Below are 26679 nucleotides of genomic sequence, written 5' to 3' on the forward strand. Positions count from 1 at the left end.
ACCCACGGCCCCAACCACAGCTTCGACTGGAGGGAGAGCCTTCTGCAGGACTGACCTCCGCCCGCTCCTCCTCCTCCTCCTCCACCCCCTCCTCCTCCCCCTCCTTCTCTTCCACCTCCTCCTCCTCCTCCTTCACCTCCTCCTCCTTCTCCTCCTCCTCCTCCACCTCCTCCTCCTCCTCCTCCTCCTGCTCCTCCACCTCCTCCTCCTCCTCCTCCTCCTCCTCCTCCTCCTCCTCCTTCACCTCCTCCTCCTCCACCTCCTCCACCTCCTCCTCCTCCTCCTTCACCTCCTCCTCCTCCACCTCCTCCACCTCCTCCTCCTCCTCCTCCTCCTCCTTCACCTCCTCCTCCTTCTCCTCCTCCTCCTCCTCCTCCTCCTCCTCCACCTGGGGACGGCGGTCTCTCTCTCTAGACCCTCTCTCAGGTTCCGTCCCTCCGGCCCCCCCACGCGGTATATTTACTGCTGATGCTTCAAAATGATTCCTTGTCAGATTTGTTGTTGTTGTTGTTGTTGTTGTTGTTGTTGTTGTTGCCGCGGTGAGCAACTGAGGGCTAGCCAATTACTCAGGGGTCCAATCGTAAGGTCCGATGTCGGGCGACGGCTGTAACTATGGAAACAGCTGTGCGTGGCCGCGGTGACACGATGCAGCCATATGGGCGGTAAACCCCCCCCCCCCCCCCCCCCAATACGTTTAGTGTTACTGCAGTAAGATCAGTTCCCCCCCCCCCCCCTCACACCAGCGAGCCACGGCAGCTCGTCCAATGACTGGAGAAGACGCCAACAGACCCCTTTTAGAAACTTGAATAAAAGCATCTCTGTGTCTCCTCCTGACTGGACGAACAGAGGCGTGGTGAGTGTCTCTGATGGGGGGGACCTGAGCCCAGACTACTGCTCTGTGTGTCACACCGCTGCACACTCTCTTGACGTTCCGTGCGTCCGTGAGTCCGTCTAGACATTGAACCGCGTCCAGAAACGGCACAGAAGTGCACAATGACAATCCTGCGGCGGTCTCTTTGTGTGTGGACCAAACCGAAGGCTTTTACCGCTGGGAGAACACTCCCGTTGGTTCCAGTCTTTATTTATTTGTAACTATCGCTTCCTTTTTGGTTATGAATATACATCAATAAAAAAAGACACGACGGGATGAGTCCTTCTCATAGCAGCATGCCATGAATTATGCACCATACCTCAGGTAGTATATGCATTATTAAGCACATATATGCAGAATTCATAAACGTATTGGTTGATCAGCAGTGTTATGAGTGCCTCTTCTTAACAAAAAATAACATAAAAATGAACGTCTTCTAATACACTGTCTGGCCGATAGTAAAGTATGATAAGATGCAAACTATATCATTCAATATGGGATACATTGTAAAATAAGTGATGGTTAACCGTAAATCTCCCATCAACACCTCAAACTAACTTGATCACCTTCATCAACGTATAAACAACGTGTTGTACTGTGAGTGACGGGCGCTTGGCTCAATGTGCGTCGTATGAAGACTCAAGAGAGACGCACCTTTTGGTTTGGGTCGCGGATTAAAGTCTATGAAGAACACAGAACAAAAATAGAGAAATATACATTGTATTGAACAATGTGGTTGTCACTAACGCTTTACTGACACGGATGCAAAAAGTGTGTGCGTGCATGTTTGTGTGTGTGTGTGGAAGTGGGTCCCACGTGGCCCTCGACGTGACGAGCATTGGACGCACAGGTCAAGTGTCAAGGTTATTTATATCTGAACAAAGGGTCCAGGAAGAAGCCATGCTCCAGTTACCGTGTTCTGTGGTGTATTTATTGTCACAATGTAGGCCTATCTCAGAGTGTGTACAGTGGTTAATTTATATAATGAGCTTATTTTTAATGAAGCACATACTGATTTATAATATATGAAGGGGCAGAGCTGTTTATGTGTAAGACTGTCCGGGAGACTTTTTGTGTGAATTGTAGCCACAGATCCTATATGTTATGTACGTTATTTACAGAACTGTAACCTATATTTTCATATGGTGGTTAGCATGAATTGAAATTTGATTAATGAGACAGCCAAATTGTATAGAATTTTCAATGGACAATAAAATAAATGCATAATTACAATGCAAAGCAATAAACACAAATGCAGAAAGAAAGAACTAAAGTGAGTGGTTTTATTTGATACAAATACTGCTGAATTATGTCAAATGAAAATGAAATGTTGAAACCAGCTGTGGGGTTATGTGCCGTTTCATATCTCAACGCACCCGACACATTTCGCCAACCAAGGGTGAGGCTTTATGGATTTAAACCTCCACACCCTACCGAACAATGCATTTGATCTTATCTTTCTGATTTAAACATCTACACCCTAGGATGAGCTGCAGCCGCTGCCTCTGGCTCCACCAGCACACAGTCAGGGACACACACTGACCAGCACACACTAACCAACCCACACTAACCAACCCACACTAACCAGCACACAGTCAGGGACAGCCCACACTGACCAGCACACACTAACCAACCCACACTAACCAGCACACACTAACCAACCCACACTAACCAGCCCACACTGACCAGCACACACTAACCAACCCACACTGACCAGCACACACTAACCAACCCACACTGACCAGCACACACTAACCAACCCACACTAACCAACCCACACTGACCAGCACACACTGACCAGCACACACTAACCAACCCACACTAACCAACCCACACTAACCAACCCACACTAACCAGCCCACACTAACCAACCCACACTGACCAGCCCACACTAACCAACCCACACTAACCAACCCACACTGTCAGGGACAGCCCACACTGACCAGCACACACTAACCAACCCACACTGACCAGCACACACTAACCAACCCACACTGACCAGCACACACTAACCAACCCACACTAACCAGCACACACTAACCAGCCCACAGTCAGGGACAGCCCACACTGACCAGCACACACTAACCAGCACACACTAACCAGCACACACTAACCAACCCACACTGACCAGCCCACACTAACCAGCACACACTAACCAGCACACACTAACCAACCCACACTGACCAGCCCACACTAACCAACCCACACTAACCAGCCCACACTGACCAGCCCACACTAACCAACCCACACTGACCAGCCCACACTAACCAACCCACACTAACCAGCCCACAGTCAGGGACAGCCCACACTAACCAGCCCACACTTTCATCATCATGTATCTAAATGTTCCATTATTCTTTATCCTGTATGTATGTTTAATTATTCTTCATCATGTATCTAAATGTTTAATTATTCTTCATCATGTATCTAAATGTTTAATTATTCTTCATCATGTATCTAAATGTTTAATTATTCTTCATCATGTATCTAAATGTTTAATTATTCTTCATCATCATGTATCTAAATGTTTAATTATTCTTCATCATGTATCTAAATGTTCCATTATTCTTCATCACGTCTTTACTGCGGAAACGGAAGTGACGCCGAGCCGGCTGATGACGTCAGGGGTCAACCTTCAGTCAATGGCAGAGTGTGCGGTGCGGACGTCGGGACCTTTACGGAACCACTAGCGGAGTGGTTTTAACGGGCTCTGTGTTCGAAGAGGAGCGGTTGGAGCGGTCGGTGGAGCTCCACTCAGCCGGGGACCAGGACGAGATGTCGGCTCCAGAGGTAGGAGGCCGTTACCGGAGGCGAGACCCGGCGGGTCTCTGCCATGCAGCCACCACCACCGCATTCCGCTCACGCTCCTTCGGCGTGTGTGGGTGGGTGGGTGCAGGGCCGTGATTGGCTGTTCGCCCTGTCCGTCTCTGCGTACTGCTCTGCCGTTGGCTAATGGGACTTACAGAGGGGGCGTCCTCCTCTCCCGTGTCTTGACAGAAGTACCACTGTGTATCTTCTACCTTCTCTTTCTTTTATTTGTCTTTTAATGAAACTGAGTCTGCTAAACCGAATTGCCCCTTGGGGATAAATAAAGTTGTCTGAATCTGAATCTGAATCTAGAACGTTTTAAATGTGCAGAATGAAATAAACAATGACTAGGCAATAAATACACCTTTCTGTAGACGACATAGAGACATCTGTGGACACTTCAACCATTGAACGTTAATGTTTTTAACATCCAATATTGTATACAAACGGAACCTACATTTCTTTAATAGTATCTAAAGTTACTCCCTTCATGTTCTCTCTGAAGGTCTCTGAAGACCAGCTTTACTTTAACACTCCCTTCATATTCTCTCTAATGGTCTCTGAAGACCAGCTTCACTTTAACACTCCCTTCATATTCTCTCTGAAGGTCTCTGAAGACCAGCTTTACTTTAACACTCCCTTCATGTTCTCTCTAAAGGTCTCTGAAGACCAGCTTTACTTTAACACTCCCTTCATATTCTCTCTAAAGGTCTCTGAAGACCAGCTTTTCTTTAACACTCCCTTCATATTCTCTCTAATGGTCTCTGAAGACCAGCTTTTCTTTGATAGAATATAACGTTACTTTACCGTCCGTTGAGTTAAAGAAGAGCTCAGTAACGCTCATGAGAGAGTTCAGCGATGATGGATTATGTCATTCTTTTTTATTAAAATACCTTTTAAACCTCAAAGACTGCTTCAGGAACAGTCGGTTGTAGTTGATCAATTCAAATGATGCTGTCAAGGACACATAGTTGTGATACCTGACCATATACCAGGGGTTGGGGTTGGGTGCAGATAGGTTTTGCACTAAATCCAGGATAGCTTGTTTTGGGCAATATTTACCTTCAACTAATTTAGTTAAAATATTCACTAAGTTAAAGAGTATTATGATAAAAAAAAAGTTCACTTTAGTACAACCACACTACCTATGAGTCTATCAATTAATACCTTAATCCTCACCAACGTGTGAGTCTTTGAATAATGGTTATCTGCATTTCTCCCTGTGTTGTTGGACTCAATACGTTCAATAAAGCTTCTTTTACCAAAGTAAAAACTGCCCAACCAGGCTCATTCAATCTGGCCCCCTAATCATCCCCCTGTATATAATTGGCTCATTCATTAATTCCCTCTCTCTCCACCTCAAGCTGGTGTGTGGTGAGCGTTCTGCCGCTGATTGGCTGCCGTGCATCACCCAAGTGGGTGCTACACATCGGTGGTGGTTAGTGAGGTCCCCCCCTTCACTGTAAAAGCGCTTTGGGTGTCTTGAGTGTCTAGAAAAGCGCTATATAAATTCAATGAATTATTAATTATTATTATTAAAGGAGGACGAGCGGGCGATGAGCAGCAGATAGAGACACCACACCTCGCAGGCCCCACCAACCGCCCTAGCGACCACTCCCTGCCTTTTTCCAACCGACTTTACTAATCCACACACTTATCTGTGGACACCAGAGATAAGTTGAAGAGGAGGTGCTGGAGGTGACTACCGTTTAACGGTCTGTGTGTGCTGTATAGAGCTCAGCGCTGTGCAGTGTGTAGCTAGCCGTCCCTCAGCGTAGACACAGTGCAGCCAGCGCTCACAGACCGGCCCTCATAAAGACCCGCTATGGACCCAGGACCGTACAAGACCGTCAGGGTGAGGGGAGCTAGTTACTTCGTCTTTCAAACGAGGGGGGATGAGAGACTAGAGGTTTGAGAATAAATGATGGTTTGGTTGCTCTCTGTAGTAACAAGACCGGAACCAGTGAGAGATTTCGTGCTGAATGATGAAAAGAAAGTTCTGAATGACTGACTGATTTGATCGCTTTTCCCTGCAGGATGCCAGCGGTAAAGTCAGCCGAGTCATTCGGATTGGAACCCGCAAAAGCCAGGTACAGTACATGAATGTTAATGTCTTCGTCTCCCACTTCTTTAACTTTGAATGAATTCACTGTTAAGTTCCCTCTATGTCAGTCAGACCCTGTTGGGTCTCTGATGGTTGAAGGGTCGCTCCGTTCTTTGATCCAATCTGTCCGTTGAAGTGACGTTTGTCTGCGGTGGTCGTCTATCGCTGGAGATGCAGCCGGCAGGCCCCACCATAGCACAGAGATAGCCCGGCTACGTTAACGACGACCTTCCCAGATAACCACCGTCTAACTGACTGCCCTGGTGGTTGTATGTCATTAGGGCTGAACGATTTGGGGAAATAATCTAATTGTGATTATTTCGACCAATATTGTGATTCAGAATGCGATTTTTATTTTTATTTCCTTATGTTCTGTATTATTCACTAGACAGGCAATGTAAATCATTCTTTAGTATGACCAACACAACATTGGAAGCAAGGCCAGGCCTATGCGTTGAGATTAATTTATGCATGAATTTATATTATAACATCTTTATTTAACTATTGAATTGTTGTTGTCTATTACATCGCGAAGTCGGTTTGAATTTGATTAATCCTAATGTCTACTGCTTTGCACTGACGGTGTGGTGTCTAGAAGTTCATATTTTTTAATAACACAGTTCACGGTTGTATTCTGTCTCACCAGCTGGCCCGTATCCAGACAGACAGCATTGCGGCAAAGTTGAAAGAGCTGTATCCCGACGTGACCTTAGAAATAAGTAAGGCTCATTTCTGTTTGCCCACTTCCTTGTCTAACCAGCTGTCGCCGCGTTGCGCCACTCGGGTCCCGTTCAAGGATACTAAACGTGCTTCCCTGTTCTTTCAGTTGGCATGACAACGACGGGAGACAAAATCCTTGACACCGCTCTATCTAAGGTGAGCACGCTGCCGACGTCATAATATGTCGATGTGTAACTGATAAAGGGCGGCTATTTCAGCAAAGATACACATGTGATGTGCGTCTATAATAATGACAACAGAGGCAATGTGAGTGTTTGCCATGCTTTACACCAGGGCTATTCAACCTCCTTAACAAGTGGGCCAAAAAGGAAAACCACGATGTCAATGAATCGCTACAAATAAACCTTACTTAAAGTAGTGTTAACGTAATAGATATAATACTACTACACGGAATAAACTTGGCGGACGCATTCCGTTCTTCTTCACTTTTAATCGTATCATTATAACAATTTTTGTTAATAAATATTTGGTTGGTCCATTTGCTTTTGAATTGGCGATTTCCACAATCAATCATACTTATTTTTTTTGCCATGGAGAGAGACATCTTGAAGCGTGTTGTTAGCCCTAGCTGAAGTGAGTTTCTCCGTGGCCCCGCCAGCATAAAGTGCAACGTGAGCTTGACTCAGCCAGGTGCAGACAGAGCCTTATAGGCATGTGTATGACAGATTTAATGCATGTGTTTTATTATTATCATATTACACTGTAATATGATAAATAAAATGAATGCAGGCAACCTCTTGCGGGCCAGAAAAAAAACAAGAAGGGCCGTATTCGGCCCGCGGGCCGCTAGTTGAATAGGCCTGCTTTACATGATTCTAAATGCCCATTTCTTCTTCTTTAAGATCGGGGAGAAGAGTTTGTTCACCAAAGAGTTGGAGACTGCCTTGGAGAAGAATGAGTAAGTGTGTGTGTGTGCGTGTGCGTGTGTGTGTGTCCGTGCGTATTTGAGGTTTAGAGGGCAAAGCTTTGATGTTCCCCAGAACATTGTAATGCAGTAGCCTGCTCGATCAAAGGACCCAGAGAAGGTGTCCGTTATGAGCCAGTGTGCTGAGTCTCCCCTGCTCTGCCCCCACAGAGTGGACCTGGTCGTCCACTCGCTGAAGGACCTCCCCACCACTCTGCCGCCAGGCTTCACCATCGGGGCTATCCTCAAGTAAGTCTGTCCCACACACACACCACAGGATACAGGTACAAATAACAAGTGTCTATAATACAAGAAAAGGAAGGATTTTTTCAACAATTAAAGAGGTGTCTGTGTGTTGTTCCATAGAACTGAGATGGTTACAATCCAAAGTGATTTCTAGTTTCACTTATTGCCGTATTTCCTGGCAGCTCTGGTTTGATTGTTGACCGTTTTATCGTCTCATTCCTCAGACGAGAGAGCCCCTACGACGCGGTGGTCCTCCACCCCCAGAAGGCTGGCCAGACCCTCGACACGCTGCCCAAAAACAGGTCAGCCTCACGGCCTCCCTTTTCTGGTGGCACTTTCTGCCGTGCCCAGTCCAACCACGGCGTGTAGATTTGCATTTTCCAGTACGAGTTAAAAGAGGACGGTGTGTTGTGTCAAGTCCCGCCAGAGATGGAGCATCTCCACGGTGGGGGGGCGGCGGCAGGGCCAGACCCCTAGGCGGGCTGGGGGGGGGCAGCCCTGGTGGCTGTTTGGAGCCGGAAGTTGTCTCTCCAACTGTAGGAAGAAATCCACAATAACTGAGCGTTGTTGTGTCTGAGGAGCACGGCCAGACAAACAGAATGTGGCTGCACTTCTTTATTCTCGGCCGGTGTCTTACACTTCACACGCCCCCTAATTGAACCGGGTTCAGGAAGGTTTAGACAGAAGTGCACCAAAGTGATTTTAGTCTGACAATTTGTGCTTGGAAAAACATATCGGCTCATTGAAAAAAGGACAAACTGAATTCATCTCTGAAGATGAGATTGTGAGTTTTCTGTGTGTCTGATACAAACCAAAAGTATAATTAGATTAGTCTCTTAAAACGAATCGATCACATTTTTACGACGGGTCAATGAGTGTGTCGTCGACTCATGAGCAGCGCCTCGTCGGTTAAAGACACGTCTTCTAGAGGGCAGCCCTGCCCGACGGAGACGCGTTCTCAGCGGCGCCGAGCCAGGACAACACGTGGAGTGGAGACGGTGTGTGTATGGACGGTGAACGTATGCCGAAAGGCGTCAGCAGTCTACCTGCGGGCAGCTGTGAGCAGGAGGCCTGCTGAGCCCCTCTGCTGCTCTCTGGGTTGTGACGTTGTGAACGTCCCTTTGGGTCAGGGGCGTCGGCCTAGGGCTGGGCCATTAATCGAATTTTGATCGCGATTTCGATTTCAGAGTGAAAGGATCACCAAACTTATATAATCGAGTTAAAATATATATATATATATACTACTACTACTTTATTTTCTATTTGACCATTTTGTGTATATTTTTAAGGGGAAATTTCAAAGTTCTCATTTACAAAGTGTTTTTTTTTTAGAGAGAAATTATGAATAAATGCGTCATGTTTTCAAACTCAAAAATAATCGTTAGAATAATCGAGATTTCAATATTGACCAAAATAATCGTGATTATGATTTTTTTTCCATAATCGAGCGGCCCTAGCCTCTGCTCTCTCACCAGTGAGATGGGTAGGAGGTAGGAGACGTTCACACCCCGGTTTGTTTCCTCAGCGTCATCGGGACCAGTTCTCTCCGGCGCGCCGCTCAGCTGAAGAAGAGGTTCCCTCACCTGAACTTCAAAGACATCGTATCCTCTCTGGCTCCAGGTCCTGAGCTCATGCACTGTTCCACACAGGGACGTGTACACTCCCATGAGGCCATCGGCTCCTTGTTATTTGTTATTTTGTCCCTGAACTTGCAGGGACGAGATAAAAACCAAAACATGCGTTGCATGTATTCTGATGTGCATGTATTACGATAAGATGGTGCTGCTCAGATGGGGAAAATAAGTTTAGTTTTGTTTTAAACCTGGTACTTTAATAGGGGTGTAACGATACACTAAAGTCACGCTTCGGTACATACCTCGGTTTTTAAGTCACAGTTCGGTATGTTTTTCAGTACAGCAGTTTTTCTTTTTTTCTTTTTTTTTTATTAAACAATTTGATTTTGATTTGATTTATTAAATTAGATCAAAACAAATGCCTTACACAAATGAAAAGACATCAAATACAATCGAGGATAAAAACACAATAAAGTCCAGGACTTATTTTCATTGTGGTCCTCAACACAAAACATCAGGACAAGACGAGACACTCTGAGAGTGTGTGATAATCAATAAAAACTTTATTTAAAAAAAAAAAGTATATATATATATATATAAGATGGGAAGCGAGGCATCAGAATCGGGCGGTCCCCGTGGACGTCGTGGTGGTGGTTCTCCAGGCCTTCCTCCCGGTGTTGGCGGTGTTAGTTTTTTCCTCAGCGTCCGTCTCTCCAGCGAGGGAACCTCAACACGCGGCTCAAGAAGCTGGACGACAAGGAGGACTACGCAGCCATCATCCTGGCCGCCGCCGGCCTGAAGAGGATGGGCTGGGACAGTCGCATCAGCCAGGTACTGGTACTGGCACTGTTCACGTGATCACGTTACCGTAGCAACGCTGAACACAAAGGGATGCTGAACCTCCTACGCGATCAATCGATCGATCGATCGATCGATTGATTGATTGACGTGTCCATTGATTTCTGGAACAATAGATACATTTTGACTGATATTGAATTTCCTTGAGGACACGCGTTAAGTGTACAAACAGCTGAACTCCACGTCGTCGTTTGTGATGCATAGACTCTGTCTCAGCTCCCTACAGCTGGTACCATGACCGGTGCTGTCGCTGGTTCCATGGGTTCTGTTTGATTCACTTCACTGACGTTCGTTTGTTCCTGTAGGTCCTGGAACCAGAGGACTGTATGTACGCTGTAGGACAGGTGTGTAGCTGTGTGTGTGTGTGTGTGTGTGTGTGTGTGTGTGTGGCTCAGTGTGTGTGTGTGTGTGTGTGTATAGACCAGGTGTGTAGCTCAGTGTATGTGTGTGTGTATAGACCAGGTGTGTGTGTAGCTGTGTGTGTGTGTAGACCAGGTGTGTAGCTGTGTGTGTGTGGATCAGGTGTGTGTGTGTAGACCAGGTGTGTGTAGACCAGGTGTGTGTGGATCAGGTGTGTGTGTGTGTGTGTGTGTAGACCCGGTGTGTAGCTGTGTGTGTGTAGACCAGGTGTGTGTAGACCAGGTGTGTAGCTGTGTGTGTGTGGATCAGGTGTGTGTGTGTGTAGACCAGGTGTGTAGCTCAGTGTGTGTGTGTGTGTGTAGACCAGGTGTGTAGCTCAGTGTGTGTGTGTGTGTGTAGACCAGGTGTGTAGCTCAGTGTGTGTGTGTGTGTGTGTAGACCAGGTGTGTAGCTCAGTGTGTGTGTGTGTGTGTAGACCAGGTGTGTAGCTCAGTGTGTGTGTGTGTGTGTGTAGACCAGGTGTGTAGCTCAGTGTGTGTGTGTGTGTGTAGACCAGGTGTGTAGCTCAGTGTGTGTGTGTGTGTGTAGACCAGGTGTGTAGCTCAGTGTGTGTGTGTGTGTGTAGACCAGGTGTGTAGCTCAGTGTGTGTGTGTGTGTGTAGACCAGGTGTGTAGCTCTGTGTGTGTGTAGACCAGGTGTTGTGTGTGTGTAGACCAGGTGTGTAGCTCTGTGTGTGTGTGTGTGTGTGTGTGGATCAGGTGTGTGTGTGTGTGTGTGTGTAGACCAGGTGTGTAGCTGTGTGTGTGTGGATCAGGTGTGTGTGTGTGTGTGTAGTCCCGGTGTGTAGCTGTGTGTGTGTGGATCAGGTGTGTGTGTGTGTAGTCCCGGTGTGTAGCTGTGTGTGTGTAGACCAGGTGTGTGTGTGTGTGTGTGTGTGTGTGGTCCCGGTGTGTAGCTGTGCCCTCTGGTCCTCAGGGCGCCCTGGCTGTGGAGGTCCGGGCGAGGGACACGGAGATCCTGGACATGGTGTCCGTCCTCCACCACACGGACACCGTGCTGCGCTGCATCGCCGAGAGGGCCTTCCTCAGGACGCTGGTGAGACACACACACACCATCACACACACTCAGCCACTATCACACACACACACACACACACCATCACACACACTCAGCCACTATCACACACACTCACACTATCACACACACACACACACACACTATCACACACACACACACACTCACACTATCACACACACTCAGTCACTATCACACACACACTCAGCCACTATCACACACACACACACTCACACTATCACACACACTCAGCCACTATCACACACACACTCAGCCACTATCACACACACACTCAGCCACTATCACACACACACTCAGTCACTATCACACACACACTCAGCCACTATCACACACACACTCAGTCACTATCACACACACACTCAGCCACTATCACACACACTCAGCCACTATCACACACACACTCAGTCACTATCACACACACACTCAGCCACTATCACACACACTCAGCCACTATCACACACACACTCAGTCACTATCACACACACACTCAGTCACTATCACACACACACGCTCTCACACTCGAGGCGCAGGCCCGTAGATCAGACCTCCCGTCCCCCCCGCTCCACCAGTCAGCTCAGCGTGTTGAAGGTGTGTCTGTCTCCCCAGGAGGGCGGCTGCAGCGTCCCGGTGGCCGTGCACTCTGAGCTGAAGGACTCCCAGGTAACGCACGCACGCACGCACGCACGCACGCACGCACGCACGCACGCACGCACGCACGCACGCACGCACGCACACACACACACTGACGCACACACACACACACACACACACACACACACACACACACACACACACACACACACACACACACACTGACGCACACACACACACACACACACACACACACACACACACCGACGCGCACACACACACAGACGCACACACACCGACACCGACGCACGCACACACACACACAGACACACGCACGCACACACACACACAGAGCCTTCTACCACACAGAGAGGCAGAGCGTGGAACTTGGAAAAAAAAAAAAAAAGCGTGGAAAAATGTGTAAATCTTTATATTGTTCTAAGTGTCTTTAAGAAGCTCTTTTCAAGGTTAACCCTAACCCAGTGTGTCTCTGGTTGGTCAGGGTTAACCCTAACCCAGTGTGTCTGTGGTTAACCCTAACCCAGTGTGTGTCTCTGGTTGGTCAGGGTTAACCCTAACCCAGTGTGTCTCTGGTTGGTCAGGGTTAACCCTAACCCAGTGTGTCTCTGGTTAACCCTAACCCAGTGTGTCTCTGGTTAACCCTAACCCAGTGTGTCTCTGGTTAACCCTAACCCAGTGTGTCTCTGGTTGGTCAGGGTTAACCCTAACCCAGTGTGTCTCTGGTTAACCCTAACCCAGTGTGTGTCTCTGGTTGTGTAGCTCTACCTGACCGGGGCGGTGTACAGCCTGGACGGCTCAGACAGTCTGAAGGAGACCATGCAGGCCGGCCTCTCTGCTGTGACCACGGTCAGTACCTCGTCCTCTACCTCCTCTCATTACATCTCATCTCTTGGTACCCTGGAGCCATGGAAGCCGTCCTTTGTATTTTACGAGCCTTCACACATGAGGTCCACTTCCCCCAACACCTTTGATCTGCCAACATGAGGGCACCAACGTACCAGACGGTGTTTTTGAACGCTTCTATATAATCCATAAGAAACACCGGCAGAATAATATCAGGTCACAGCGTTCATCACACGACTCTGGATAACGTTAGTACATCGGGTAGTTTAGATCCTCAGACAGACAGTTGTTTGTTCGAGATGAGATCATTCCAGTCATCGGTACCGTTGTCCAAAGCGACGTCCACGGCCGCCCCCCCTGGTGCTTCCTCTGACCACACGAGGCAGCAGAGAGCTCCGGAGAGACACTAGCTGTTTCTCAATTCGCGTTCTCGTGTGTACTCGTGTACTTGCGTTCTCGATAAACGTCATCAGTGGTGGCCCAAGCACTGTTCCAATTCCAAGTACGCGAGAACACGAGTACTGTCGTAAAACCCGTGTGTGTTCTCGATGCGTTCTCGATGAGGCCGTTCTACCGAGGATGCATCGGAGGTGACCCGTGTGGACTTGGGACCGTTAAATATCCCAGAATGCATCATCGAGTCCGCTGCTGTTCCAATTGCAGGTGCGTACTCGCGTTCTCAGAAGTCTGTACTTGAAAGTCCGGACTTGCCAAGTACGTACTTCCAAGTCCGCGAGTACGTAGTCAAGTCCGCGTACTTGGTATTGAGAAACGGCTGCTGCGGTGTGAACCTGACCAGACGGACCTCGTTCTCGTTCTCGTTCCGCAGGGCGCGGCGCGGGCGGAGGAGCGGGTGGACGAGCAGGTGCAGCGCGTGGGCGTCACGGCGGCCAAGATCTGGGGCCCGGACCAGGACGGCGCCGAGCGGCTGGGCAGCGGGCTGGCCGAGCTGCTGATCAGCAGGGGGGCCCGGGAGATCCTGGCCGTGGCCCGGCAGCTCAACGACGCCCGGTAGACCCCCGCCGCGGACCTCCAGCGCCCAACGGCTCCTTCCCCCCCCCCCCCCCCCCCCCCCCACCCCCCCACCGGGCCTTCAGGGCCAGTTAGACGTGGTCTTTGTAAAATGTAGAGGCCAGATGTGGCCGTCCAGTAGTACTATAACTATATACTTGAGGCTATAGTTGTAGTACTATGTACTATACATCTCAGGGAGAGAGCCCTGGGGGGTGGAGACGGAGGACCAAGCCAGACGTCAGCCCCCCCCCGACACCCCGACCCCCACGACGCCCAGCGCTCTAGAGTTTAGATCAATAATAGGAATTCTACTTAATTTCATGCCAAAGTACAGACATATATATATATATATAAGTGTGGACGTTACCTTTCTTTACGTGAAGAAGTAAGAGAACCAGTCTCTTGAACGAGCCCGGCCCTTTTCCACAGCAGCGGTGTCGTAGTAATAATAACACGTGCAGCTCGTTGCGTTAGTGACGGGCCTGTAGACGGGGGCCCCGGGGACCAAGCTCTGCTGGGAGAATCAGACATTTTTCAACGTGCCAAAGAGGGAGTGTGTTTTTTGTGATTGGAGTTCAACTTGCACGTCGTCTGCTAAGCTATGCCCATCAGTCGGTGGTGGTTGAGGTGTACGTGTGTGTACTGGGACGGCTCTACCTGTGGAGGCGGTGCATTCTAAAGAAGGCACGAGGAGTCAACCTCCACCTCAGATTAGACCTTCTGTTTTTATTCTAATACTTTCTTTGCCCACGTAGACTCCACTCAGTTAAGTTATATGATCTGTTTGCATCCTGTACATATTGTAACATCATCTTTCACCAAGAGATCACTGCAGCATAATCAATGTGGCCTTTACATCCTAGTGGCCTTCACATCCTAGTGTATGTATATATATATATATATATATATATATATATATATATATATATGACTTTAATACATCAAAGAGCTCTATTTTCACGGAGGGAATGAGACTAGGTCGTGATGGGATCGTCCCTTTTAGTCTCTAAATGCGGTGTACAGCTGTAGGTACTTGTTCAGTTGTACTCTGTAGAATGAGGTACTCTGAAGATGGATGTGCCTGCTGTTTGTTTGGTTTTAATCATGCCTTACTGTTCATAAGAATAAGCTCTGAACATGAACCATGCGCTACTTTTTCTGTTTTCTGTTATGCCTTAAATTTGTTCTTGAACTTGTAGGTTAATACATTTCTTTATGTATTTAGAATCCCATAATTCCAGTTAATGAATTTCAAATCACTTATTTTTCTGAACTGCTGTCAAACATGGTCCAATAAATAACTACTGAATGAATCCATGGTTTGTGTTGTGATTGGATGGTGTGGTGGGCTGGTTAGTGTAGGCTGGTTAGTGTGGGCTGGAGAATAATTAAACATTTAGATACATGATAAAGAAGAATAATTAAACATTTAGATACATGATGATGAAGAATAATTAAACATTTAGATACATGATGAAGAATAATAATTAAACATTTAGATACATGATGAAGAATAATAATTAAACATTTAGATACATGATGAAGAATAATTAAACATTTAGATAAATTACTGGAATATAAAGAGTTCAGTATTCATTCGATACGGAATCGATCAGCGAACACTTTTTTTTTTATAGAGAGGAAGTAGATAGCAAATGTTTCATACATATGTTATGGGTAATTGATGGTACATTAAAAAAATACTAAATACCGTTTATACTATATACATATAGATGTATAAACCTACTATATACTATACTACTACAAATGAGCAAAGCCTATGTTTACAGGGCTGTAGTATTTTGAATAGCCACTCATGACTCAAGCAGGACCTCTGGTGACCGGATGCTGTATTGCTGATGGGGTTCGGTAGCCATGGCAACGAATAACAGAGCGTCAATTTCCAGATTCCAACTGAAAGAAAGTCCAACCACACGCACGCACGCACGCACGCACGCACGCACGCACACACACACACACACACACACACACACACACACACACACACACACACACACACACACACACACACACACACACACACACACACACTAACGCACACACTAAAAAAGACTAATAATTATATCTTAATTATATTATTGTGTTGAGCACTTGAGTTTATCGCGTGTATGTGTGCGTGTGTCTCTTTGTGTGTCAAAAAAAACTTGACACTTTATTAATATTTTACATTTATTATACCAGTTAATCAGTTTACAGAAGGCCTGGAACGGGATGCTCAAAAGAGCGTTATTGTCCAGAGAGACTGGGCGGGACTTCCAGTAACACGGAACTTCCGATAGTGGTATATCCGTTTTGGATAGCTCTTTGTCAAATTAATTGACAAAGCTCCACATTTACTCTACTTGTTATTTGCTGATGTTCTTGTTATGTTCTTATCCTTCTCCCTCCGGGAAAGACGTTATACCAGCTAACTTATAGCCTCATTGGAAGTGCGTAACCGGAAACGGCGTTGCGGTAGACCAGGATAACGCCAAAGCCCAGGATCCTCCCTCAGCTTTTTGGGCAACCAATCCAAACAGGTGGTTAAGGATCATATGACCGACTGCCGGCTCTCTGGGCAGAGCCAGTTTGACGTTTCCTCCCAAGGCTTCGACTTCAGAGTAGTGTCGCCAACTTTTGCAAAGTCGACCCGAACAAGGAATGGTGAGTTTACGCACGCAGTTAAGACACCCAAGTGTCGCTCGTGATGGTTGTGTCCGTGCGTAATTCGCGTCTTTGCGCACGGAGCATGCGCGGTGCGCAACGTAAACCATTTATTACGCGCAAACCGAAACCAAAACTTTGATCGTAATATAATGTATATAATAGTTAATTAGTGTGAATGCTGGAGCATTCATTCACACTCTAGATATCGAAATCTACAGAAACCATTTAAATATCAAAACGTTCAGCTTTGTAACGACATGATGGCTATTCATCTATTCAGCTTTTTTCTATTCATTCAACTTTTCAAACTATTCAATTTTTTCCACCTTTATTTTTCCAGTAGAAATCAATGGGCGGACTGAAGGTAAAGGTCGCTTTACAGAGTCGCGAGCACACACAGAACTAGACTGCACGACACAAAGTTCAACAACACAAATAAAAATCGAATAAAAATCAATAATGTGTACACAGAGTAATAAAGAACCGTGCAGGTTGTTTAGGTCAGTGGTTCTCAAATGTCTTGATTATTTTTTATTATTGGTTCTGCATTAACTGCCTTATTATTATAAGTAGTAGTAGTAGTAATGAGAATAATATGTCATGCATTATTATTATTATTATTAATCCAACCTAGGCCTGGGCGATATGGCTGAAAGACATATCATGATATAACTCGATCATATTGATCGATATCGATAGCTATTGATCATTGTAATGACCTAAAAAGACTAGGAATTACCATGGTGGATTTAAACACTTACTGTTTAACTCTTAATACGACCTTCCACTGTTCTTCATTGATCAATACTCCAACGTCGACACAACGATGAAAAACACTCAGATATTGTAAATAAGTATGGAACCGTGTTTGTGTAACAAACCCAGCTGCTAGATTTGGTGGTCCAGCCTCCTATCGATATATATTGAATATATTTTATACTGATATTGATCTAAAGTCTATCACCGATACGATCATTGATTGTTTTAATTGCCCGGGCCTAATCCAACCTGCTCCACCCACCAGGTGACCCCCTGAGAGGAGGCGTCTGTCCAGAGCCATGAAGTCCCTGTTCCTCCTCCTCCTCCTGGTCTCCTCCTCCTCCACCTCCTCCTCCACCTCCTCCTCCTCCTTCTCCTCCTCCTCCTCCTCCTCCTCCTCCTCCTCCTCCTCCTTCTCCTCCACCAAGGAGAAGCCCAACATCGTCCTCATGATGGTGGACGACCTCGGGATTGGGGACCTGGGTTGCTACGGCAACGACACCATCGGGTAACGGCGTGCGTGAGACCCCGAAGGTCCGGGCGTCGGGGGTCTCTCCGCGCCTCACGATCCGATTCCGATTCCGATTCCGAGGTCAACGATTCGATTCTGAATCGATTATCGCTGCATCTCGATGCAACCTTTTTTTTTATATGAACATTTCCAATGCGCGATTTTCAAAAATGTTACAGAGTGAAGAAGGGAGGGAAGGAGGGAGTTAGTGAGTGAGTGAAGAAGGGAGGGAAGGAGGGAGTTAGTGAATGAGTGAAGAAGGGAGGGAAGGAGGGAGTTAGTGAGTGAGTGAGTGAGTGAGAGTGTGATTCAGAGACCACCACCCCTGACCCTCGGTGGTGTCTCCTCCTCCCCCTCCCTCCTCCCCCCAGCACCCCTCACATCGACCGTCTGGCCCAGCAGGGGGTGAGGCTGACCCAGCATCTGGCCGCCGCCCCGCTGTGTACCCCCAGCCGGGCCGCCTTCCTCACCGGGAGGTACCCCATACGCTCTGGTGAGTCTCCACCCACTAACACCACCACCACCACTAACACCAACACCACCACTAACACCACTAACACCACCACCACCACCACTAACACCACCACTAACACCACCACCAGCACCACCACTAACACCACCACTAACACCACCACTAACACCACCACCACCACTAACACCACTAACACCACCACCAGCACCACCACTAACACCACCACTAACACCACCACTAACACCACTAACACCACCACTAACACCACCACTAACACCACTAACACCACCACTAACACCACCACTAACACCACTAACACCACCACTAACACCACCACTAACACCACCACTAACACCACCACCACCACTAACACCACCACCAGCACTAAAGCCTAATTTTTACTCCTGTGTAAAGTGCTGCATGAAGTATTTTTTAAGAGTCCGTCACTCCGTCAAGCGACAACGGAGACGGCGAGGGCTGCGATTGGTCCTCTAAAAACATCATTTTTCCGGAATTACTTTTCCGGTTTGACCACTATCACAACGTAAACACTGGCAGCGCCTGCAGCGCTTGCGTTGCGTATCCGGCACCACGACGGAGAACTATGAGGGCTCGAGGGGTCTCCGTGGTTACGCAGTTGGATAGCGCATTACGCAGTTGTAGAAGTGTAACCAGCGCTTAACACCACCACTAACACCACTAACACCACCACCACCTACACCACCACCACCCCCAACATGTTAACTGGGTACCAGAGAGGGAGGAGTCACGTCTGTCTGTGTGTTACTGGGGGCAGTGTGTCACTGGTTGTGTGTTACTGGGGGCAGTGTGTTACTGGTTGTGTGTTACTGGGGGCAGTGTGTTACTGGTTGTGTGTTACTGGTTGTGTGTTACTGGGGGCAGTGTGTTACTGGTTGTGTGTTACTGGTTGTGTGTTACTGGGGGCAGTGTGTTACTGGTTGTGTGTTACTGGGGGCAGTGTGTTACTGGTTGTGTGTTACTGGTTGTGTGTTACTGGTTGTGTGTTACTGGGGGCAGTGTGTTACTGGTTGTGTGTTACTGGGGGCAGTGTGTTACTGGTTGTGTGTTACTGGGGGCAGTGTGTAACTGGTTGTGTGTTACTGGGGGCAGTGTGTAACTGGTTGTGTGTTACTGGGGGCAGTGTGTAACTGGTTGTGTGTTACTGGGGGCAGGTATGGTGGGACTGGGCAGAGTGGGAGCCTACATCTTCGCCGCCTCCTCCGGAGGCCTCCCCACCACCGAGGTGACCTTCGCCAAGCTGGCCAAAGGTCAGGGCTACAACACAGCCCTGATAGGTGGGTACCCCCCCAACTGACCCTCACTCACTCACTAACCCACTCGCTCGGTCACTCCCTCACTCCCTCACTCCCTCACTCCGTCACTCCCTCACTCACTCACTCACTCTGTCACTCACTCACTCACTCACTCACTCACTCTGTCACTCGCTCACTAACCCACTCGCTCGGTCACTCGGTCACTCCCTCACTCCGTCACTCCCTCCCTCACTCACTCACTCTGTCATTCCTTCACTCGCTAACTTCCTCATTCACTCACTCCGTCACTCATTCACTCGGTCATTCCTTCACTCCCTCACTCACTCACTCACTCACTCACTCACTCACTCACTCACTCACTCGGTCAATCACTCACTCACTCACTCACTCGGTCAATCACTCACTCACTCGCTCGGTCACTCACTCATTCACTCACTTGGTCACTCACTCGCTAACCCACTCACTCACTCACTCACACACTCAGTCTCACTCACTCACTCACTCAATCTCTCCCTTACTCATTCACTCACACAAACGTCCGACACACTTCCCGACAAACTTTAAACATTTATCGGACGTTTATCAGACATCGGTCGTCTGTCGTAAAAAAACAAAACAGCTGTGGACCTTGTAGCAACTCCCGACAAAACGTCCGACTAACGTCCGACAAAACGTCCGACAAACGTCCGACAAAACGTCCGACAAACGTCCGACAAACGTCCGACAAAACGTCCGACAAACGTCCGACAAACATCCGACAAACGTCTGACAAAATGTCCGACAAACGTCCGACAAACATCCGACAAAACGTCCGACAAACGTCCGACAAACGTCCGACAAACGTCCGACAAACATCCGACAAACGTCCGACAAAACGTCCGACAAACGTCCGACAAAACGTCCGACAAACGTCCGACAAAACATCCGACAAACGTCCGACAAAACGTCCGACAAAGCTTTCCCCCCCCCCCGCCCGCCGCCACGCCCTCCAGGTAAATGGCACCTGGGTCTGAACTGCGAGCGGGCGGGCGACCACTGCCACCACCCGGCGCGCCACGGCTTCGACCTGTTCTACGGCACGCCCATGACCCACCTCCGGGACTGCGTCGGGGGCCAGGGCTCCGTCTTCGCCCAGGTGCGGCCGTACGTGTGGCTGGTGCTCAGCGCCTCGTTCTGGGCCGCCCTGCTCTGCCTCTGCTGCCACGGAGGCCGGTGGGCGGCGCTGGCGCTGCTGCTGGTCGGGGTCGCCGCGGCCGCCGCCTACGTCGCGTTCGAGCATCTCGTCGGCGCGCTGAACTGCGTCCTGATGCGGGACGAGAGGGTGGTGGAGAAGCCCTACGTCAGCGACAGCCTGACCGCACGCATGACCCGGGAGGCCGTGGACTTCATGGAGCGGTAGGGCGGAGGTGGGGGGGGTGGTGGTGGTGGTGGTGGAGGTGGTGGTGTTAGTGGGTCATGGTGGAGGTGGTGGTGGTGGTGGAGGTGGTGATGTTAGTGGGTCATGGTGGAGGTGGTGGTGGTGGTGGAGGTGGTGGTGTTAGTGGGTCATGGTGGAGGTGGTGGTGGAGGTGGAGATGGTGGTGGTGGTGGTGGTGGGTAATGGTGGTGGTGTTAGTGGGTCATGGTGGTGGTGGAGGTGGTGGTGGTGGGTGGTGGTGGTGGAGCGATTTATTCACTCTCAACCTCCCTCCCTCATTCCCTCACCCCCCCCCCCCTCCCTCTCTCCCTCCCTCCCTCCCTCCTCCCTCCCTCACTCCCTCACCCCCCCTCCCCCCCCCCCTCCCCCCCTCACCCTCTCACCAGGAGCTCGGGGCAGCCCTTCCTCCTCTTCCTGTCCTTCCTCCAGGTGCACACCGCCCTCTTTGCCGCGCCCCCCCTCCGGGGCTCCGGCCCCCACGGTCTCTACGGCGACGCCGTCCGCGAGGTGGACGGCGCCGTGGGTGAGTGTGACGCCCGGTAACCGGGTTAAGAGGGTTAGTAACCGGGTTAAGAGGGTTAATAACCGGGTTAAGAGGGTTAGTAACCGGGTTAAGAGGGTTAGTAACCGGGTTAAGAGGGTTAATAACCGGGTTAAGAGGGTTAGTAACCGGGTTAAGAGGGTTAATAACCGGGTTAAGAGGGTTAATAACCGGGTTAAGAGGGTTAATAACCGGGTTAAGAGGGTTAATAACCGGGTTAAGAGGGTTAATAACCGGGTTAAGAGGGTTAATAACCGGGTTAAGAGGGTTAATAACCGGGTTAAGAGGGTTAATAACCGGGTTAAGAGGGTTAATAACCGGGTTAAGTGGGTTAATAACCGGGTTAAGAGGGTTAATAACCGGGTTAAGAGGGTTAATAACCGGGTTAAGAGGGTTAACTGATTAGTCCACTTAATGAACTGCTCGCGTGTTTCTCTGTGTGTGTGAATGGGTGGAGGTGAGTATGAATGGGTGGATGTGTGTATGACTGGGTGGATGTGAGTATGAATGGGTGAATGTGTGTGTGAATGGGTGGATGTGAGTATGAATGGGTGAATGTGTGTATGAATGGGTGAATGTGTGTATGAATGGGTGAATGTGTGTATGAATGGGTGAATGTGTGTATGAATGGGTGAATGTGTGTAGGAATGGCTGAATGTGAGTATGATATGTGTATGAGTGGGTGAATGTGTGTGTGTGAATGGGTGGATGTGTGTGTGAATGTGTGCATGAATGGGTGAATGTGAGTATGATGGGTGAATGTGCGTGAATGGGTGAGTGTCAGTGCCTCCCTGTATCAATGTCCGCTCCGTGCCCCCCCCCCCCCCCCCCCCAGGCCTGGTGGTGGCCACCCTGCAGCGTCTGGGGCTGAGGAACAACACGCTGCTGTACCTGACCTCGGACCAGGGCGCCCACCTGGAGGAGGAGTCAGACCGGGGCGGGGTTCAGCACGGCTCCAACGGCGTCTACAAGGGTAGGCCCCGCCCCCAGCGCCTAGCTCCATCCACGCTAGCTCTGACAGCTCACTGGAGATCACTGGGTCACACACTCATTCACTCGCTCATTCACGCCCTCCCTCTCCTTCACCCCCTCACCCCCCCTCCTTCACCTCCCCCCTCCCTCCCTCCCTCCCTCCCCCCTCCCTCCCCCCCTCCCTCCCTCTCCTTCCCTCCTCACCCCTTCCCTCACCCCCTCCCTCCATCCCTCCCCCCTCCCTCCCCCTCCCCTCCCTCACCCCCTCCCCCCCCCCCCCCCCCTCTCCCCCTCAGCGGGTAAGGCCACTAACTGGGAGGGGGGTATCCGTGTCCCGGGGGTGCTGAGTCTGCCCGGGACGCTCCCCGGGGGGGCGGTGGAGGACCGGCCCACCTCCCACCTGGACCTCCTCCCCACGCTGGCCGCCCTGATGGGGGCCGCGCTGCCCCCCAGGTCAGACCCCCGCCAGGGGTGAATGGGGGTGGGTGGGGGTGTGAGTGGGTGAATCTGTTTATGATTGGGTGAATTTGTGTATGAATGGGTGGATGTGTGGATGAATGGGTGAATGTGTGTAGGAATGTGTGTATGAATGGGTGAATCTGTTTATGAATGTGTGAATTTGTGTATGTATGGGTGAATGTGTGTATGAATGTATGAATGGGTGAATGTGTGTAGGAATGTGTGTATGAATGGGTGAATCTGTTTATGAATGTGTGAATTTGTGTATGTATGGGTGAATGTGTGTATGAATGTATGAATGAGTGAATCTGTGTACGAATATGCGTGTGTGAATGTGTGTAGGACTGGATGAATGAATGTGTGCATGAATGTGTTTGTGTGTGTGAATGTGAGTATGAATGGGTGAATGTGTGTATGAATGGGTGTAGGACTGGACGAATGAATGTGTGTATGAATGTGTGTGTATGTATGTGTGGGTGAATGTGTGTATGCATGGGTGAATGTGTGTGAATGGGTGTATGAATATGTGTGCGTGAATGAGTGAACGTGTGTATGATTGGGTGGACGTGTGTATGCATGGGTGTGTGTGTGTATGTGTGCGTATGAATGTGTTTATGAATGGGTGAATGTGTATGAAAGGGTGAATGGGTGTACGGATACGTGTGCGTGAACGGGTGCATGTGTATATGAATGGGTGAATGGGTGCATGAAGTACAACAATTGTAAAAGCTCTCTGAGATCAGACCCCACTGGTGAAGAAAGGCGCGGTATGAACGCGTCCACGCACACATTCACCCCTTCACTCGGTCCGTTGTTCTCCGGTGGGGCAGGGCGCTGGACGGCCACGACCTCATGCCGCTGCTGCTGGGCCGGGCGCCGCGGTCGGAACACGAGTTCCTCTTCCACTACTGCAACGCCCGCCTCAACGCCGTCCGCTGGCACCCGCCGGGCGGTGAGTTATGGATGCTTTAATATAGGTGTTAGCCCCTAATACAGTATTAGAAGACGTTCAAGAGATGCAGCCTTGGTGCAGAGTTACAGCCACTACTCTCCACAAACGGGCCGTTTTTAGAGGCGGGTCCAGGTGGAGGGTGGGGGCGTGGCCCTGAGCAGCTTGCGGCCACGGTACCATGCGCTCGTGTTTACAGTGGGATGTATCGCAATGGCGAGGCACACACAGCTTTTGGCCGTGTTCTGTAAATATTCTAGAACACTCCGGGTGCTCCAGCGGGAGTCCTGGAGCTCTATATCTAAATAATATCATATTATATTTAGATATCTATATTATATAATATATATTATCACGGCCAAAATCTGTGTGCGCCTCCAGACGATATTATGAATCTCAAACGACTGCGTCGGGTTCTCCGACGTCTCTGGTTCTTCCACTTCCACATCAATCTGAAGTAGACTGAACCGCGACATGGAGGAGAAGGGTTTGTCTCCCGCTGCAGCGGGGCTCCAGCGGGAGACAATCGCGGGCAACAGTCCCTTTCTCCTCCCTGTCGCGGTTCATGTACTTCAGGGATTCAAAGCCAAAGTTCCTTTCCCCCAATTCCTTCTCAACCCCCCCTCCCTCGGCCACGTCAGTGTACGCAATCAGAGCCTAGGAGGTGAACCCCGGGGGGTGCGTTCTGATTGGTCCGTCCCCCCCCCCCCCCCCCTGCAGAGGGCGCGGTCTGGAAGGCCTTCCTCTTCACGCCCGTCTTCTCTCCGCCCGGCGGTCGGTCCTGCGTGGACACGCTGGTGTGCCTGTGCCACGCCCCCTACGTCACCCACCACGACCCCCCCCTGCTGTACGACCTCTCCCGCGACCCCTCCGAGGCCACGCCCCTCACGCCCGCCACCGAGCCGCGGTTCGCCGTCGTCATGGCGGCGATGGCGGCGGCGGTGGAGCGGCACCGCGCCTCGCTGGAGCCCGCCGCCGCCGACGACCAGATGGCCCCGGGCCACGTGCTCTGGAAACCATGGCTACAGGTGAGGGGGGGGGTGAAGGGGTGAATGGTGGGGGGATGGATTGTGTATGCATTGGTGAATGTGGAGGAATGGGTGGATGTGTGGATGAGTGGGTGAATGTGTGGATGAGTGGGTGAATGAATCTGTATGAATGGGTGAATGTGTGGATGAGTGGGTGGATGAATCTGTGTATGAATGGGTGAATGTGTGGATGAATGGGTGAATGTGTGTATGAATCGATGTGTGTGTGAATGGATGCATGCATATGTGTGTGAATGGGTGAATGTGTGTATGAATAGGTGAATGTGGGTATGAATGAATGTGTGTGTATGCATGGGTGAATGAATTGGTGCATGTGTGTATGAATGAATGGGTGAATGAATGTGTGTATGATTGGGTGATTGGATGGGTGCATGAATGAGTGAATGTGTGTATTAATGGGTGCATGTGTGTATGCATTCATGTGTGACAGTGTATAAATTTGTGTATGAATGGGTGCATGTGTGTATGAATGTGTGGTTGAATAGGTGGGTAAATGGATGAACGTTGAACGTGTGTATGAATACGTGTATGAATGGGTGAATGTCAGGCAGCATCGTAAAGCGCTCTCAGTGGCTTTCACTGGTTGGTTAAAGGTGCCATGACACGCCACCGGGTCTGAGGTGTGATTGGCCCGTTACGAGCCGATCTGGAAATCTGCCCCTTGTGACATCACAGGTGGGCGTGTCCACCTGTGATGTCACGAGGGGCAGATTTCCAAACCGGCTCGTAACGGGCCAATCCCAGTCTGGCCTGGTGGCGTTGCGTCGTGGGGCCGTTGGGGGGCGGGCCGCTGACGTCCTCCGTCTTGTCGTTCCGTGCAGCCGTCCTGCTCCGACGGCCGTCTGTTCTGCCGGGAGGAGGAGGAGGACGGCCACCGAGCTCAGGAGGCCGCAGACGTTGGTTCCATCGGGGGTTAAACGTTGCGGTTTTTTAACGATGACGATGGAAAATACTTTTTTTTTTTTTTTTTGGTGATAAAGTCTGCATTGCCGGTTTTTGCCGGGTTTTTTTTGGCCTGTTCTGCTTTTCCGGGAGAACCGACTGTTCTGTTTTTCTGAAGTTCACTACTTCACACTTCCACAAAGGGTTCACTTCCGCAATTCAATAAATTGTATTTCATTTTTTTTAAATGTATTTTCATGTAACTGTAATGCCGTAGCTATTAACGGCTCTTGGAATATTGACATTTGTGTGTGTACCCTATAATTCTAACAGGGCAAATGTATGGTTCCGTTGTAATTTAGTAATTTAGTTTTTAAGTTGTTATTATGTTGGGATAAGTTGGTAACGATTGTCAGTAACCCTACTTGTATGTTGAGATGAATGAGATAGATATAATTATTCCTAATTAAAAATGTCACTTGTCAAATGTCAGTCCCTTTCCTTTGGTTAGTGTTAACGTAAAGCAAATCAACACACATAGGCTTGTGTTAAAGAGGTGTTTACCCTCATTTCATTCAAGAAAAGTATTTAGAATGAGTAGCCCTTCATATAGTTTCTCATCCTTTGGGCCCTCAGCTCCAGAAAGGAGAACGCTGCCTTAGAAGCATTCAGGGG

The 26679-nt window shown here is 49.3% G+C and overlaps 2 protein-coding genes across 2 annotated transcripts; both read left to right on the forward strand.

The window, feature by feature from the left end:
• Positions 1-3506: 3506 nt before the first annotated feature.
• Positions 3507-15344, forward strand: LOC311341891 (porphobilinogen deaminase-like). The gene is made up of 14 exons (XM_084466706.1): positions 3507-3661; positions 5716-5769; positions 6430-6502; positions 6610-6659; positions 7367-7422; positions 7600-7677; positions 7899-7976; positions 9200-9275; positions 9966-10079; positions 10412-10450; positions 11443-11562; positions 12169-12222; positions 12934-13020; positions 13847-15344. Exons 1-14 carry the CDS (start codon positions 3647-3649, stop codon positions 14030-14032), a joined length of 1080 nt encoding a protein of 359 aa, XP_084322832.1. The 5' UTR covers positions 3507-3646; the 3' UTR covers positions 14033-15344.
• A 1242-nt stretch (positions 15345-16586) lies between these two features.
• Positions 16587-26488, forward strand: sts (steroid sulfatase (microsomal), isozyme S). The gene is made up of 11 exons (XM_084466637.1): positions 16587-16695; positions 17723-17965; positions 18340-18461; positions 19634-19756; positions 20728-21130; positions 21539-21675; positions 22529-22666; positions 22962-23118; positions 23955-24076; positions 24794-25101; positions 25944-26488. The coding sequence occupies exons 2-11, from the start codon at positions 17757-17759 to the stop codon at positions 26037-26039; spliced, it is 1815 nt and encodes a 604-aa protein (XP_084322763.1). The 5' UTR covers positions 16587-16695; positions 17723-17756; the 3' UTR covers positions 26040-26488.
• Positions 26489-26679: the final 191 nt, after the last annotated feature.

The sequence above is a fragment of the Micromesistius poutassou genome, assembly GCF_964030765.1.
Source record: "Micromesistius poutassou genome assembly, chromosome: 4".
In the NCBI taxonomy this organism is placed as follows: Eukaryota; Metazoa; Chordata; class Actinopteri; order Gadiformes; family Gadidae; genus Micromesistius; species Micromesistius poutassou.